General features: G+C 42.5%; 1 protein-coding gene across 5 annotated transcripts in view; it reads right to left on the bottom strand.

The window, feature by feature from the left end:
• Positions 1-14,877, bottom strand: part of LOC139761298 (adenylate kinase isoenzyme 5) — a 177,826-nt gene that overhangs the window by 68,069 nt on the left and 94,880 nt on the right. For 4 of the 5 annotated variants that reach the window (XM_071685333.1, XM_071685361.1, XM_071685351.1 and 1 more), the window contains exon 2: positions 6,623-6,664. The exons of the other annotated variant lie outside the window; for it this stretch is intronic. In XM_071685333.1, the coding sequence (XP_071541434.1) occupies positions 6,623-6,664 (42 nt within the window). The remainder of the gene's footprint in view (positions 1-6,622; positions 6,665-14,877) is intronic. 5 annotated transcript variants of the gene reach the window in all.

Genomic DNA, 14,877 nt, shown 5'->3' with positions numbered 1-14,877 from the left:
GCGAGAGACTTAGCATCTTTAGATAGAGATATTAGATAGACTCTGAGAAGTATTGTGAATGACACCGAGTCCTTTATTACTAAATTGTGGAGGTTACATTCTGTCTTAAGTTTACGATTCTTTTTATTTCTATATTATTATAGCAGCAGCCACCAGCAGCAGCTGGGTAGCATTGGTACGTACATACGTGACCTCCAAGTTGGGTTATGTCAACTCTTGCAGTTTACAACGTCTGTCAAGTCAATACTCAGATAAAGTGAACAGTCATGGTGCATGCGTTCAGGCATTATTTTTTCTTCCTTCCTTCATGGAAGTCTGGTTTTGTAGCGTAATGAAAGCCGTGTCTCGTGCCACAGTGGGTAATGCATGTTTCATTACGTCTTGTATAGCCTGAAGGAAAAAAATAAAAATTCCCGTTTTACAATCGGCAACAGATTTTTGCATGGCCTTTTTTGTATATATATATATATATATATATATATATATATATATATATATATATATATATATATATATATATGCTGTCAGCGGATTGAATCATTACGTCTTGTATAGCCTGAAGGAAAAAAATAAAAATTCCTGTTTTACAATTCCTGTTTTACAATCGGCAACAGATTTTTGCATGGCCTTTTTTGTATATATATATATATATATATATATATATATATATATATATATATATATATATATATATGCTGTCAGTGGATTGAATCAGGGCATGTGAAGCGTCTGGGGTAAACCATGGAAAGTTGTGTGGGGCCTGGATGTGGAAAGGGAGCTGTGGTTTCGGGCATTATTGCGTGGCAGCTAGAGACTGAGTGTGAACGAATGGGCCTTTGTTGTCTTTTCCTAGTGCTACCTCGCACACATGAGGAGGGAGGGGGATGGTGTTCCATGTGTGGCGAGGTGGCGATGGGAGTGAATGGGGGCAGACAGTGTGAATTGTGTGCATGGGTATATATGTATGTGTCTGTGTATGTATATATATGTGTACATTGAGATGTATAGGTATGTATATTTGCGTGTGTGGACGTGTGTGTGTGTATACATTGTGTATGGGGGTGGGTTGGGCCATTTCTTTCGTCTGTTTCCTTGCGCTACCTCGCAAACGCGGGAGACAGCGACAAAGCAAAATAAATAAAATATATATATATATATATATATATATATATATATATATATATATATATATATATATATATATATATATATATATATATATATAATGCGTCTGAATGCATATGCGTTTAGGTAATCTATTTTCTTGTTCATGTCGCAATGGAATGTGTCAAATATACTGTACTGTCGCAACGGAATGTGCCGTATGTACTGAACTGTCGCAACGGAATGTGCCGTATGTACTGAACTGTCGCTATGGAATGTGTCGTATGTACTGAACTGTCGCTATGGAATGTGTCGTATGTACTGAACTGTCGCTATGGAATGTGTCGTATGTACTGAACTGTCGCTATGGAATGTGTCGTATGTACTGATCTGTCGCAATGGAATGTGTCGTATGTACTGAACTGTCGCAATGAAATGTGTCGAATATACCGAACTGTCGCAACGGAATGTGTCGTATGTACTGAACTGTCGCAACGCCTTGTGGTGGATATACTGGTCTACTGCACCAGGGACAGATCGTGTGTATTCAGAGGAGAAGTGGGGGGGAGCGAGCCTCACGCCAGACAAACTCTGTTTATCTGGGAATGCGATCTGCTACGTGCTTATTGTGCAGGCGATTGTCATATACAGCGTGAAGGCTTCCGAAACCATCTATCAACTGATTTTGTGTGTTTGCGCAGTGGTATCCGTTGAAATGGATAGATTAGTATGTGGACAAATGAAATGATTAAGATCTGAGTATCACAGACATAATTCTCTATTTCTTAAGGGTGTAGAGGACGACGAAATTGGCGGTAATGGAGCTTTGTGAGCCAGGGAAGAAAACTAACGAGTCAGTAGAGATGTGACGATGATGAGAAAGGTTGGTAAATATGTGCAGTTGCGGAACGCATGACTGCTTCATTAAGACCAAATATGACAATGTTGGAGCAAACGTGTTGGTGTAATAAGCAGAGAGGAATGGGAATTATTCCTGATTCCGATCTGTGCGCAGGGCAGGAAATCCCTTGGCTGAGGGTGAGTGTGTGTGTTGAAGATCACTGTCCTGACGGTGGAGGTTAACAAGGAAGTGCCACGTCGAAGATGATCATCCTGATTAAGGAGAAATTTTTTAATGACCTTAACGAAAGTATCTGTCGAGCTTTGATATATATATATATATATATATATATATATATATATATATATATATATATATATATATATATATATATATATTGAGTGAATGCGTTGGCCTTGCATTAATGGCATAGCTTTTAGGAGTAACCGGAGTGACCATGATTCGAAGAGTTGTGTTGCTTGGGGATAGATAGTGGTAGTTAGATAGTGGGGAAAAGTTGCACGAGTTGGTAAGATTAGATACGTGAAACTGACGCTAATAATGATGGCTCTGAGGTGGAGGAATATACTGGAGACAATATGACAACGTCTCGACCGTTCTGAGAATCTTGGTGGTACGAATGGCAACGCTGCAAGCGAAGCAGCATTCAGGGGACCAATCATTTTACCATCATTACTGTATCATCATTTTATATCACGATACGAATAATACCAAAGTTGAACCTAGTTAATTATGTGTGTTTCATAACATCCTTGCTTACTAAAATGCTGTACTGTATCTGAAGTTTATTCATTATTACGATAGACCAAATGAGATCGTATAAAACTGAAATAAAAACCCACATAGGAAAAATGAATTATTTTTCTGTCAGGAAAACATTGAAATCGAAAAAGAAAGAAATGAAACGAGTAAACTGATGTTTCTTATCAGTCAGTATTCCGACAAACGAATGTGATTTTTACCGTCATGGAAAGAGGTCATTAAATAATAAGTCAATTAACTTATGTCGTAATATCTGATGGCATGTGTCACCCCCCTGCCAACATGACGGGGAGATGGTTGATGCCACAAGAATGGACGCTGCCGAAATATGTCGTCTGTTATTTCTTGTTGGCTTCTGGATCATTTGACGAGATATCATGTTGACTGATGCGTCACCAGGGATGCCTGAATGTGTGTGTGTGTGTGTGTTTTGATACCTGCGATTATTTCACACAGAATCATTAGCATAAAACATTTACCACATGATGTAGGGATGCATCAAGGCCTCTAAGGTTCTCTAAGCGGTCTTAAGAATTTGTTGTTTTCATTGATTCAAATGATATTTCTATTTTCTACTCTCGTGCTCAAGCCTCCTCCTCCTCCTCCTCCTCCTCTCCATTTTGTAAGGACATCCATAACTTGAAGAAAGCACCTCGAGGCTGACTGACACTGAGCCTTGTCGTGGTGATGGTGTAGGGAGTCATCCATTTCCCGGTGTTGGAATGAAGCGATTGCAGCCATTTTGAGTGGAATCCACTCCACCCACCCCAGACGTGGAAGGAACACGTGTACGTGGTGATGTTCCGCCGTGATACAGTGGCTTGGCACTGCCGGGATCAAGTGAGATTATTACACTGTACAAGAGCCAGACTGTGGTAGTGGTGTCAGTTCTGTGGAGACTTATGTTGGCAGTGTCTGGCAGTCTCCCTACCTCGTTATCAACGTCACTCTTATGTGATAAATATATATATATATATTCCTTGCCACGCTGAGATTTTATCAGAGATTATCGTTCTGGTGGCAGCGAATACTCCAGCTGAGGTACATCAGCTTAAGCAAAGAGAAAAAGGAAAGCGTGACGTCGTGTTTGACTTTATACTGAGTGAATTACATGTTCGGGACTTTTTTTTTCAGAGTCTGCAGCACCCTGAGTGCCGTCGCTTGCAGAGAACAAACCCTGTTGGGATATATATTAGTTCTAATAACACTATTGCTTTAATGGTGATGATTCCTACATTCTGAATGTTAGTAGAGGCAAGATGGGAATGCCTAAGCAGTGAAGATTAGCAACATCCTCTGCAAAGATATTGCAGAGTTCTCAAAAGCTTTAGTCTTGAGAAGAAACTTGTTCTTCTGTACTGTTCATAGAGTCATTCTTGAAACGCATAGGCCAAACGTCTACAATTTGTAGTAAGATTCCACAGCGTGACTGTAAGAAGCTTGCATCCCATTGTATAACGCACTCAGGCCTGTAGTGTGTGCCTTTCGCTATGACGATCGTATCACGTTGTAGAATTACTTCAAGCAAGAGGCTCTAAAAGCTACTTGAAAGGAAGTTTGCTGGGAGCCAAGTATAGGTCAGGGAGGCCCGCTAGGTGTCGTTATGCAGCACTGCGCATCCATGGTGTCTAACCATGTGAGGCTGCATACTGCATAGTGCTGTCCTCGTCCTCCCGCTCCTCGCCAAACCTGGCCAGATTTCCGGCTCTTAATTACTAGGGTTTCACGCGCGTTTTCTTCACTTATCTTTTCACGCAGAGTATCTTGCGGTATACTGACGGAATTTGTTAACTTCCCTTCATATCGTAGCGCTTAAAAAAGGTAAGTCGATACGTGAATAGAAAAAGAATATGTAAACTCCGTTACTTCACGTGGACATCTGAGCCTCAGACAGGGCTATGTGATTTGATTGCAATTCGGGGGTGAAAATTGGATTTGATTCCGTAGCTTGGGCTCCCATTCGATATATTTTTTCAGATCTCCATCATTGTTGATAAACTGCTTCACATCAACTTACCGTATAAGACGACCATAAAGTAATGTTCACAAAGTTATTATTGTTTTGGGACAAAGTGACGACATATTTGTTTTGCAAAGTGAGTGATAAAAAAGATCATAGTTGTAGACACTGCTCCGCCGTACACTATGTACCCTGTGATCTATATACCATACAACCTACAAATGCCATTGATTCGATTCGTGATTCGATTTGATTTGAATTTCCCCGGTCTGATTCGATTCGTGTTTTGACTTGATATGAGATAATTTTGATCCGTACGGCCCACACCTTCAAGGTACTATGGTAGCTTAGGGAAGAGAAGTTTAAAAGTTAATAAAGTACAGGTATTCAAAATTATCAAAGGTTGTGATAATCTCGATCTAAGCAGGATATTTAGGGGTACTTTTTCCTGAAATGGAATGATTTGCCACAGTAGTTCAGAGCAACACTGTACATACATTAAATGATACATTTGACACATACTTCGCTCACACTTCACGACTAACGTTGTCTGCGTCACCTTAGTTACATGCAAAGATTACAGGTATTTCTCCCTAAGTTATCTTTCAGCTTTATTCTCGTACCACACTATTAACTATGTAAGTGATCTCTTCCACTGTCACAAACAGCCTCGAAAAGACCAGTTGCTGCTTTCATTCCTTTGTATTCCTTTGCAATGAAGAGTCACTAAGGTGTTGACAGAGGATCATGAGAGAAATTCCTGGTGATGAGTTGGATTCTTTTTGCTTTGTCTCTGAATATAGAATCTAACACTCCATCACCGTCGGTCAACAGCTCAAGACTACCCTAGTCGAGCAATGCAAAGACACAGCGGGGACGACTGTGTATCTTTCGTCCGCGTGAACCAGACCTGAGGTGTTTGTTGTGAAGAGTGAGTTTGCTGGGTCAACCTGTGGAAAGTCAGGGGTCCGGAGCCAATGGGTGAATTTTCCTGTGTACTAAAAGAAAAAAAAAGAGAAAACAATAGTGTAGAATAAGAATCATCAGAGAGTAACACAGTATAAATGTTAACCACAGTGAAAACATAGTCCTCAGATTGTTGTTGTCATTATTCAGCACGGGTATGATACTGAGCCAGAGAGTCATCCATGTGATGATCTAGTTTTGCCTCTGTGGCTGGATGCACTACCATAACACTACATTTAGCAGGCCACTACATTGACTAACTAATGAGATGAGCGTAAGATGCCACAAACACATACGCGGGGTTTGTACGGGAGAGTGAGGAAGCAAACTGATCTAGACTAGCTAATACGTGAGGAACTGTGCCACCGTGATGCTGTGCTCGTGAGAAGGGTAACAGCGAGGTTAGTTCGTAGGAGGAGATGGAATGGGGGTTACAGTGGAGTAATTGATTGGTGGAGGAAGAGAGAGAGAGAGAGAGAGAGAGAGAGAGAGAGAGAGAGAGAGAGAGAGAGAGAGAGAGAGAGAGAGAGAGAGGCTAATACCTGGAGGAAAAGGAATTTTGACAGCAGCAGATCAAGAGCAGGGAGAGCACTTGGTGATGATGCAAGATATGGATGAAGATAAGCAAAAGCAGCAGCTGTAATTAAGGCTCGGAACTGCTGGATGAGGAGGAGCAGTTCCCTCAGGGGATGAAAGAAGAAAACAGATGAAGAATTTAAGTCAAGTGATAAACGAAGATGAAGGAAAGTAGCGGCACCTGAAGTAAGACGAGATGGTAGAGTAAGGACATGAGCAGAGTAATGACGACAGTAGCTGTTTGGAAACTAAAAGAGTTCCACTAGATAGAGAACTAGAAGATGGGTGAGAGGGAAGAGCAACAGTATCTGGGGCAAGTGGAGGTAGAATCAGTTGCTTGAAGATGAACATCAGCAAAAGCACGAGGAAGAGGAGAAAGATAACTGCATCACCTTCATCTAGGTCGTGAAGGCTGAGAGTCTCGGAGCGCTGGCCTGTGGGAGGAGAGAAGGTAATGATGATTAACAATAAATGCCGCAACTTGACGCCCATCGGCTACACTACTGCCTCAACAACCCACCAGTCTTCCCCCACGGTGCCACCATCACCCCCTTTGTATGACATGGAATAACCCACTCCTGTACTGGTGTGCGACACAACGTCATGTCTTTATTCAGTGGTACGACAGCCAAGATTTTGGCTTGTCACAAGCCCAAGTGTATCAACAATATCAAACTGTGCATCATTCTGATTTACCTGTCGTCCAGTAAGAGTCATTCTAAGCCACTGAAATTGTATGTAATATTACCCCAGGACCAATTTCTGTGACAGTCCTCGCGTTACACAGTGATAAAGCCTCGCCAAAGGAAACGTTTCATTCGCTATGTAACCTCGAATAGGCAGAGTCCGGTAACACCCGCTGCAACCTAAGATAAATCTAAGGATGAATTACCAATATTATCAGACGTCAGAAAACGTTATGTCTTTCAGGTATAAAAGTTCACTGCGATGATCACGTAACGGTGAAAAATTCACTAAATTTTATCATATCTGTTATTTACTGTGTGCAGTGTCTCATCATTATGTTCTGATTCTCATCATTCTTAATGACTTCCATAAAACATTAAAGTGATAAAATATTACTTGTATTAAAAAAAAAGAACGGTAAATTACGGGTAATGTTCTAAAATGGAATACTTTTACGCATTCATCGATGAAACTGTACAGTACATAGTGGCAGTTAGCATTGCTGACCGTGACGCATTCACAGGCGGCCCGGGGTTGAGGGCGTAGGTTCGAATCCTAATTACGGCATTCAGTCTACAGTCAACCCAGCTGTTCATCATCCCCTAGAGGTTTGTCGATGAAATTAGTATATATATATATATATATATATATATATATATATATATATATATATATATATATATATATATGTATGTATGTATTGGAAAGGATCACAAATTTGCGCTTGATCAAGTATATTCCTATGAATCCAGGGGAAAAATGAAACACGATAAGTTCCCAAGTGCATTTTCGTGTAATAATCACATCATTAGGGAGACACAAGAGAGAAATAAAAGTCAGTTGATATACAACGAATAGACGTAGCTATATATATATATACATATATGCATATATATTTACAGAGTTAATGAAATAGCCATGATTAGGGCATTCATTTGTCCGTGCCGTATTAGGTAACATAAAAAGAATCTAATTTGTAATGTACCGCATTAACTTATACTGTTTATTACAAACAAAAATTAAAGTAATCATGATGCTATGACTTTGCCATATCTGTATTCTTAATGTAAGTATTCATATCGTCATGTAACTACAAAAAAAGGAAGAAAGACGACACACACACACACACACACACACACAGCACACACACACACACAGCACACACACACACACACACACACACACACACACACACACATTTTATTTACAGTTACCCCAGGACTTCTGTCTAACAACGGGTATTTGTGATACCTGGGACGTGTTCCCGACTGATTTGATTTCTGCTTGTAACTCCGGGTTGTTTACTGTGCACCCCATGCTCATCCTGTGTGCGGCAGCGCAAAAGGATTACAGAGGTCACAAAGGGTCTTAGTCAGACCTCAGTGGGTTGATATTATATAGGATGTTACAGTTCATAGCAGGTATTTCGTTACATACATTACATAGCTTCATATGGTGAGTTTTACCGACTAGATACAAAAAATGGATACAAACTTGAGATTTTGAGCCCCCCGGCAACCCACAGCTGCGCTACTTTCTGTAACAGGGAAATGTGGACTCCTTTACAGCGATAAGTTCTTTGACGAAACTTGTACCTCCAGTGTTTTCAGTCTCGTTGAAGGTGATGTTTCTTTCGCGGTGTCAATCGCGTGCAGGCGGAGTCCGGTAACACTGAAGTTTATCGTTAAATTTCCAACATTATCGGATCAGTACAGTGCCAATGTGACTGTGGCTATATCATTCTCACACATCTTGGGATGACCTCAAGGACATGATAAAAGACGACTGTTCTGCAGAGGTTTATGTCAAATATTCGTACGTATTTCTTAAGCTATCTCGTCACGTTACTTAAAGTTCGGTAAGAAATTAGAAACTAAACCTGGCTCATGAAAAATCTCGCAAATTTTCATCCCATACTTCTTACAGTTTATGAAACATACGTCATCACAATTACATAAGATGAAAGATAATGTAACACCATCAGCGGAGGGTAATGTAACACCATTAGTGGAGAGTAATGTAACATCATCGGCGGAGGGTAATGTAACACCAATGGCGAAGGGTAACGTAACACCATCGGCGGAGGGTAATGTAACACCATCGGCGGAGGGTAATGTAACACCATCGGCGGAGGGTAATGTAACATCATCGGCGGAGGGTAATGTAACACCATCGGCGGAGGGTAATGTAACACCATCGGCGGAGGGTAACGTAACACCATCGGCGGAGGGTAATGTAACACCATCGGCGGAGGGTAATGTAACACCATTAGTGGAGAGTAATGTAACATCATCGGCGGAGGGTAATGTAACACCATCGGCGGAGGGTAACGTAACACCATCGGCGGAGGGTAATGTAACATCATCGGCGGAGGGTAATGTAACACCATCGGCGGAGGGTAATGTAACACCATCGGCGGAGGGTAATGTAACACCATTAGTGGAGAGTAATGTAACACCATCAGCGGAGGGTAATGTAACACCATCGGCGGAGGGTAATGTAACACCATCGGCGGAGGGTAATGTAACACCATCGGCGGAGGGTAACGTAACACCATCGGCGGAGGGTAATGTAACACCATCGGCGGAGGGTAATGTAACACCATCGGCGGGGGGTAATGTAACACCATCGGCGGAGGGTAATGTAACACCATCGGCGGAGGGTAATGTAACACCATCGGCGGAGGGTAAGGTAACGCTATCAGCGGAGGGTAATGTAACACCATGGGCGGAGGGTAATGTAACACCATCGGCGGAGGGTAATGTAACACCATCGGCGGAGGGTAATGTAGCACCATCAGCGGAGGGTAATGTAACACCATCAGCGGAGGGTAATGTAACACCATCGGCGGAGGGTAACGTAACACCATCGGCGGAGGGTAATGTAACACCATCGGCGGAGGGTAATGTAACACCATTAGTGGAGAGTAATGTAACACCATCAGCGGAGGGTAATGTAACACCATCGGCGGAGGGTAATGTAACACCATCGGCGGAGGGTAATGTAACACCATCGGCGGAGGGTAATGTAACACTATCAGCGGAGGGTAATGTAACACCATCGGCGGAGGGTAATGTAACACCATCGGCGGAGGGTAATGTAACACCATCGGCGGAGGGTAATGTAACACCATTAGTGGAGAGTAATGTAACACCATCAGCGGAGGGTAATGTAACACCATCGGCGGAGGGTAACGTAACACCATCGGCGGAGGGTAATGTAACACCATCGGCGGAGGGTAATGTAACACCATTAGTGGAGAGTAATGTAACACCATCGGCGAAGGGTAATGTAACACTATCGGCGGAGGGTAATGTAACACCATCAGCGGAGGGTAATGTAACATCAGGCAAGTGAAGGCAACACCAGCAGCGACAGGATGATCTTCGTGCTCATGTAAGTCACACACACGAACTGCAAGCAAGCATAATTTGTCTAGCTTGATTATGAATCTTAAGTGAGTAATTATTCAAATTTTCGGTGAAATATCCGAAAATTAGTGGTGATCATTATGAAAGAAAAAGTTGGGAAGTTATTTATAAAACGACGAGGTGGTCAGAACATGAGAGTTAGTTTTTGAGCCGTCGGTGCCGGTGGGTCAAATGTGAGTTTGCCGATTGTTTCATTTTTGACAGTGTTTACTTTTCTTTGCACTAACCCAACTTTAGGTTGAGGTAGGCTACGGTTAACTGAGGTAGGCCGCGGTTACGTTGAGGTAGACTCTGGTTTTGTGAAGGTAGGTTATCGTTTCTTGAGTTAGGCTACGAGACGTTAAGGTAAGGTACGTTGGTTGGGTAGGCTGCGGTTTCGTAAAGGTAGGCTACGTTGACGTTGAGGTAGACTGCGGTTGCGTTGAGGTAGACTACGTTGACGTTGAGGTAGACTACGTTGACGTTGAGGTAGGCTGCGTTGCCGTTGAGGTAGACTACGGTGACGTTGAGGTAGACTACGTTGACGTTGAGGTAGACTACGTTGACGTTGAGGTAGACTACGTTGACGTTGAGGTAGGCTGCGGTTACGTTGAGGTAGACTACGTTGACGTTGAGGTAGGCTGCAGTTGCGTTGAGGTAGGCCATGGTTGCGTTGAGGTAGGCTGCAGTTACGTTGAGGTAGGCTGCGGTTACGTTGAGGTAGGCCATGGATGCGTTGATACAGTTTAGGGAGCAGAAGGGTAAGAGAGAGGTTGTGTGGGTGTGTTAGGTATGGTTGATTAGTTTATGTTTTAACTCAACACTTTTTACAGATTTCATTATGGCCATGGGTATGAGTTTTCACCCAGGGTCAGTGGAAGTAATGCTATTAAAGTGGATCTTTTCTTTTTCTCCTGAGAATTGATGACAATATGAATCTGGATATTTGTCAAAACTTTTCTTCCATAGGAGTTGAATGATCTAGCGATCAGTGTGGGAGCAAAGGAACGAAAAATAGTTGTCAAAATGTTACTTGAGCCACCGGTGCCGATTAGCCGGCAAAATACTGCGAGGTGGAAAATATAAGCTGTCTCAGATGAAATATAAGCTGTCTCAGATTTCTTCAACAGATATCTTCGAGTGTAGATATATCCTGCTCTCATAACTCTCCTTCATGTGTATACTCTCAGCAGATACGAACCACCACAACCACCAAGTGTGGCAATTTCTGTGGCAATGTTTCAGTGGTTGTAAAAGATGAGAAACTGCCAGATGCATGAATTGTAGACCAACAGTAACAAATGAAGGCTCACTGCAGAGACAACACTATCACATGAACTAATTTGTCTCACATAAGTTGCACATAAGATATGCCACAACGTCAGTAGAGCAATACACCGTCCTATAACTTAGGGCAACACAAGGGTCCTTGATGCAGAGAGAGATGTGATCTTGTGGTCTTGGAATTATCTTCAACTCCTGACGAAGGTGTTTATGACTTTTCGATTAGCGGTCGTAACGTAACGTTGGCAGTTTCCCGACAGTCGATGTGTCTGAAGCCCTCATAACCAACGAAACAGCTGACCCAACATATGGCAACGGTGTGGTATTAATCTCCCCGTTTTCTTACGATGACCTTCAGTGGCACGGGGCTGCTGATGCTTGCGTGACACTTAACATTATATTCGCTAATGATCAGTCGTCTAGGGGCCGGCGTTTAGCTGTACAAAATGGCTGGCGGTGTTAGATATTACTTGATCTATTTTTAAGTCACTGCAGCAAGTTAACCTGGCAAATTTCATGATAAACGCACAGTGCAAAAACGCCACACACACACACAGGCTGTGATTTAGACGGGAGGGGGAGGGGAGGGGGGGGGGAGGGGGGGGGGGGGCCTTCAGACCATGTTGCTATTTCAAGTGGTCACTTTGGTTAATATTGCAATGGCCCTGCAGCGCTCAGGCTCCCTGGAGACTACACGCACGCAACACCGTCCTTACTCTTACCTACCTCTCTCTCTCTCTCTCTCTCTCTCTCTCTCTCTCTCTCTCTCTCTCTCTCTCTCTCTCTCCATTTCTTCTCTACCCCTCAGTGCATCTCCTATCATCAGCATCTCTCTCCTCTCATCATCACCATCTCTTTCCCCCCATATCACCGCCTCCTCCCCCTCTCAAAAAAAACTTTCTACGACCTCTTCTCCCCCTAGACAACCCCCTTGTCTTTCATTTTTTCCTCCCACTTTAGTACTCTATGTTTTAGAGAAAAGTCTCATGAAGAAAATCTAATTGGCGAGAGTAATCAGATTATAACTCTTTCTGAAAAAAGTCCAGTGGTGTAGATGAGGTAAATGAGAATTGCATGTCATTAGACACTTCGCACTTCTTCATTGCTGACTCCTCTCCTATACCAAATGCATGAGAAGTCAGCTTCGCTTCCGGGGTTAGCTCATGGCATATCAAGTTTTCAAACCACAGGAGTATATTCCTGGCGAGGGAATTCTTCGATCGAGGGCAAATCTTGCGAAGGCAATCATTTCCAAGCAGCTTACAGCACCTTCACAGGCCAGATGATACCTCCAGGTATTACAAGTTATTTTCCCAACTCTTGATGAAGTTATAATTTTGATGTCCACGAATCTATTCGGAGTCACGATCCTGTAAGTGGTTCATGGCTCGTTAGGATACGAGTGAAAAATTAATTCGTTCCATTATAACCTCCAGCTTTGCGTGTTCCAAGCTTCCTAAGCCTCTGGTTCGTTTCCCGAGCTCGAAGTCTTTGATTCACTCCCCAGGTTCATGGTTCACGCTGTCTTTAGCTCGTGATTCAAGCACTCCCAGGTCTGTGCCTCATATTCCCTCAAGGCCTGTAGTTCACACTCCTCGAAGACTGTGATTCATACTCTCGAATGCCTGTGTTTCATGCTATTAGTTTCGTGGTTTATACACTCCCACGTCTGTGATTCAGATTCTCCTGAATCCCCACCGGTTCATCTCCTTGTTTCATGGTTCATACCTCTAAAGACCTTATTTCACACACTTCAAAACATCGTGGTTCATACTGTCCCATACCCGTGGTTCATACTCTCGTAGGCCGGCAATGCTCACTCTAGCATACGACAGGAAACAGCAACAAACTGAATATATAAATGTAAATTAGGAAAATGGTTCTATCAGACAGAAAATTCAATTCGGCAGCCGACGGAAATATTCCGGATGAAGACATTTGATCAAAGTTCCTCAAGGGATAGCATTAACCTCAATACACTTCATGAGAATAGCAATCAAACTAGACAGAAATATAAAAGAAAGGTAATACGATGTTCTGCAGGCGACAAAGGGGTCAGTCAAGTGATGCAAGCACAGAAGATAAACAGAAAATGGGAGAAGACCTAAACATAACATCCAGTTCAAACAAACAATTCAGACAAATAACTAAAGTAAAGGTGTCGGACGTAACGATTGCACCCTTGAAAGGACCAACAGGAGAAGGTATTTGTGAAGAAGACAGTTCAAGACCGAGGCGTCCTTATACATGACAATGCTTGAGCACAGAGAAAGCATTGATAAGATGATGGTATCACGGTACATAATGAGTGGAGTGTTAACATAAACGTTGAACATAGAACAGGCAACATACAGTACACTGACGATGAAGTTGTTCAGTATGAACAGAAGGAACACACTAGAATACCGTTGTATTATAGGGTCTCTATCATCAGTAGGAGATCACAAGGTTAGGAAGCTTTCAGAAACACAAGGAAAAAAAAAAAGAAACGAGTTAATGGAGAAGCTGAATTACCACACCAGGTTAAAAGAACTCAAAGCTTAGAAAAGGAGAGGAATGTACATGATAATCTACGCATGACAACGTATTATTTGAATGTAGAAATGATATAATCGTTTCGAGAGCGTCCCACATCCAGGAGGAAAAAGAGTATTTAAGTGCTCATTTCTGCCTAACATTATATAAAGATGAATCAGACAAAAATTTGCGAGAGCCAAGAATGAAAAGTTTCTTCACTGTACAACCAAATGAAATAGGAAAACAACACGGAATAAGCACAGGAACATTCAAAAGAAACCTTAGTCAATGGTAGAAAATAGTTCCAGATGAGCACAGGACTCACAGTTATACAAGGTGCGTGGCGGCGAAGAGCAGTATCGCCAATTAAGCAATGTATGCGATGGACGCTTCGCGCTAGTCCCACCTAATGGCAAAATCTTGTTCTAGGTTAACTCCTACACCCATGGATCACAAACATCCAGACCCACGGCTCTCAGTCAAGTTGCTCGCAGTCTCCCAAACTCAGTATTGACTTTCTATCCGTCACGAACAGACCCAATAATTAACTAATTGATTGTGTCCACCTGAGGTCTATCGTCATCCCCTCTCCACCCCCATCATCCCCCTCTGCACCGACTCGTATTGGATAATTGGTGTAAAACATCCCAGAAAGCTAATAGTTTCCAGGCTTCTCCCCACAAGACGTTGATTCATTTACAGGTCGTCTATTACATCTTCTGGTATAGGAATCCCTTACAAAGAAGTAC

Source organism: Panulirus ornatus, chromosome 3 (assembly GCF_036320965.1).
Source record: "Panulirus ornatus isolate Po-2019 chromosome 3, ASM3632096v1, whole genome shotgun sequence".
Taxonomy (NCBI): Eukaryota; Metazoa; Arthropoda; class Malacostraca; order Decapoda; family Palinuridae; genus Panulirus; species Panulirus ornatus.
This window is presented reverse-complemented; position numbering and strand designations above follow the sequence as displayed.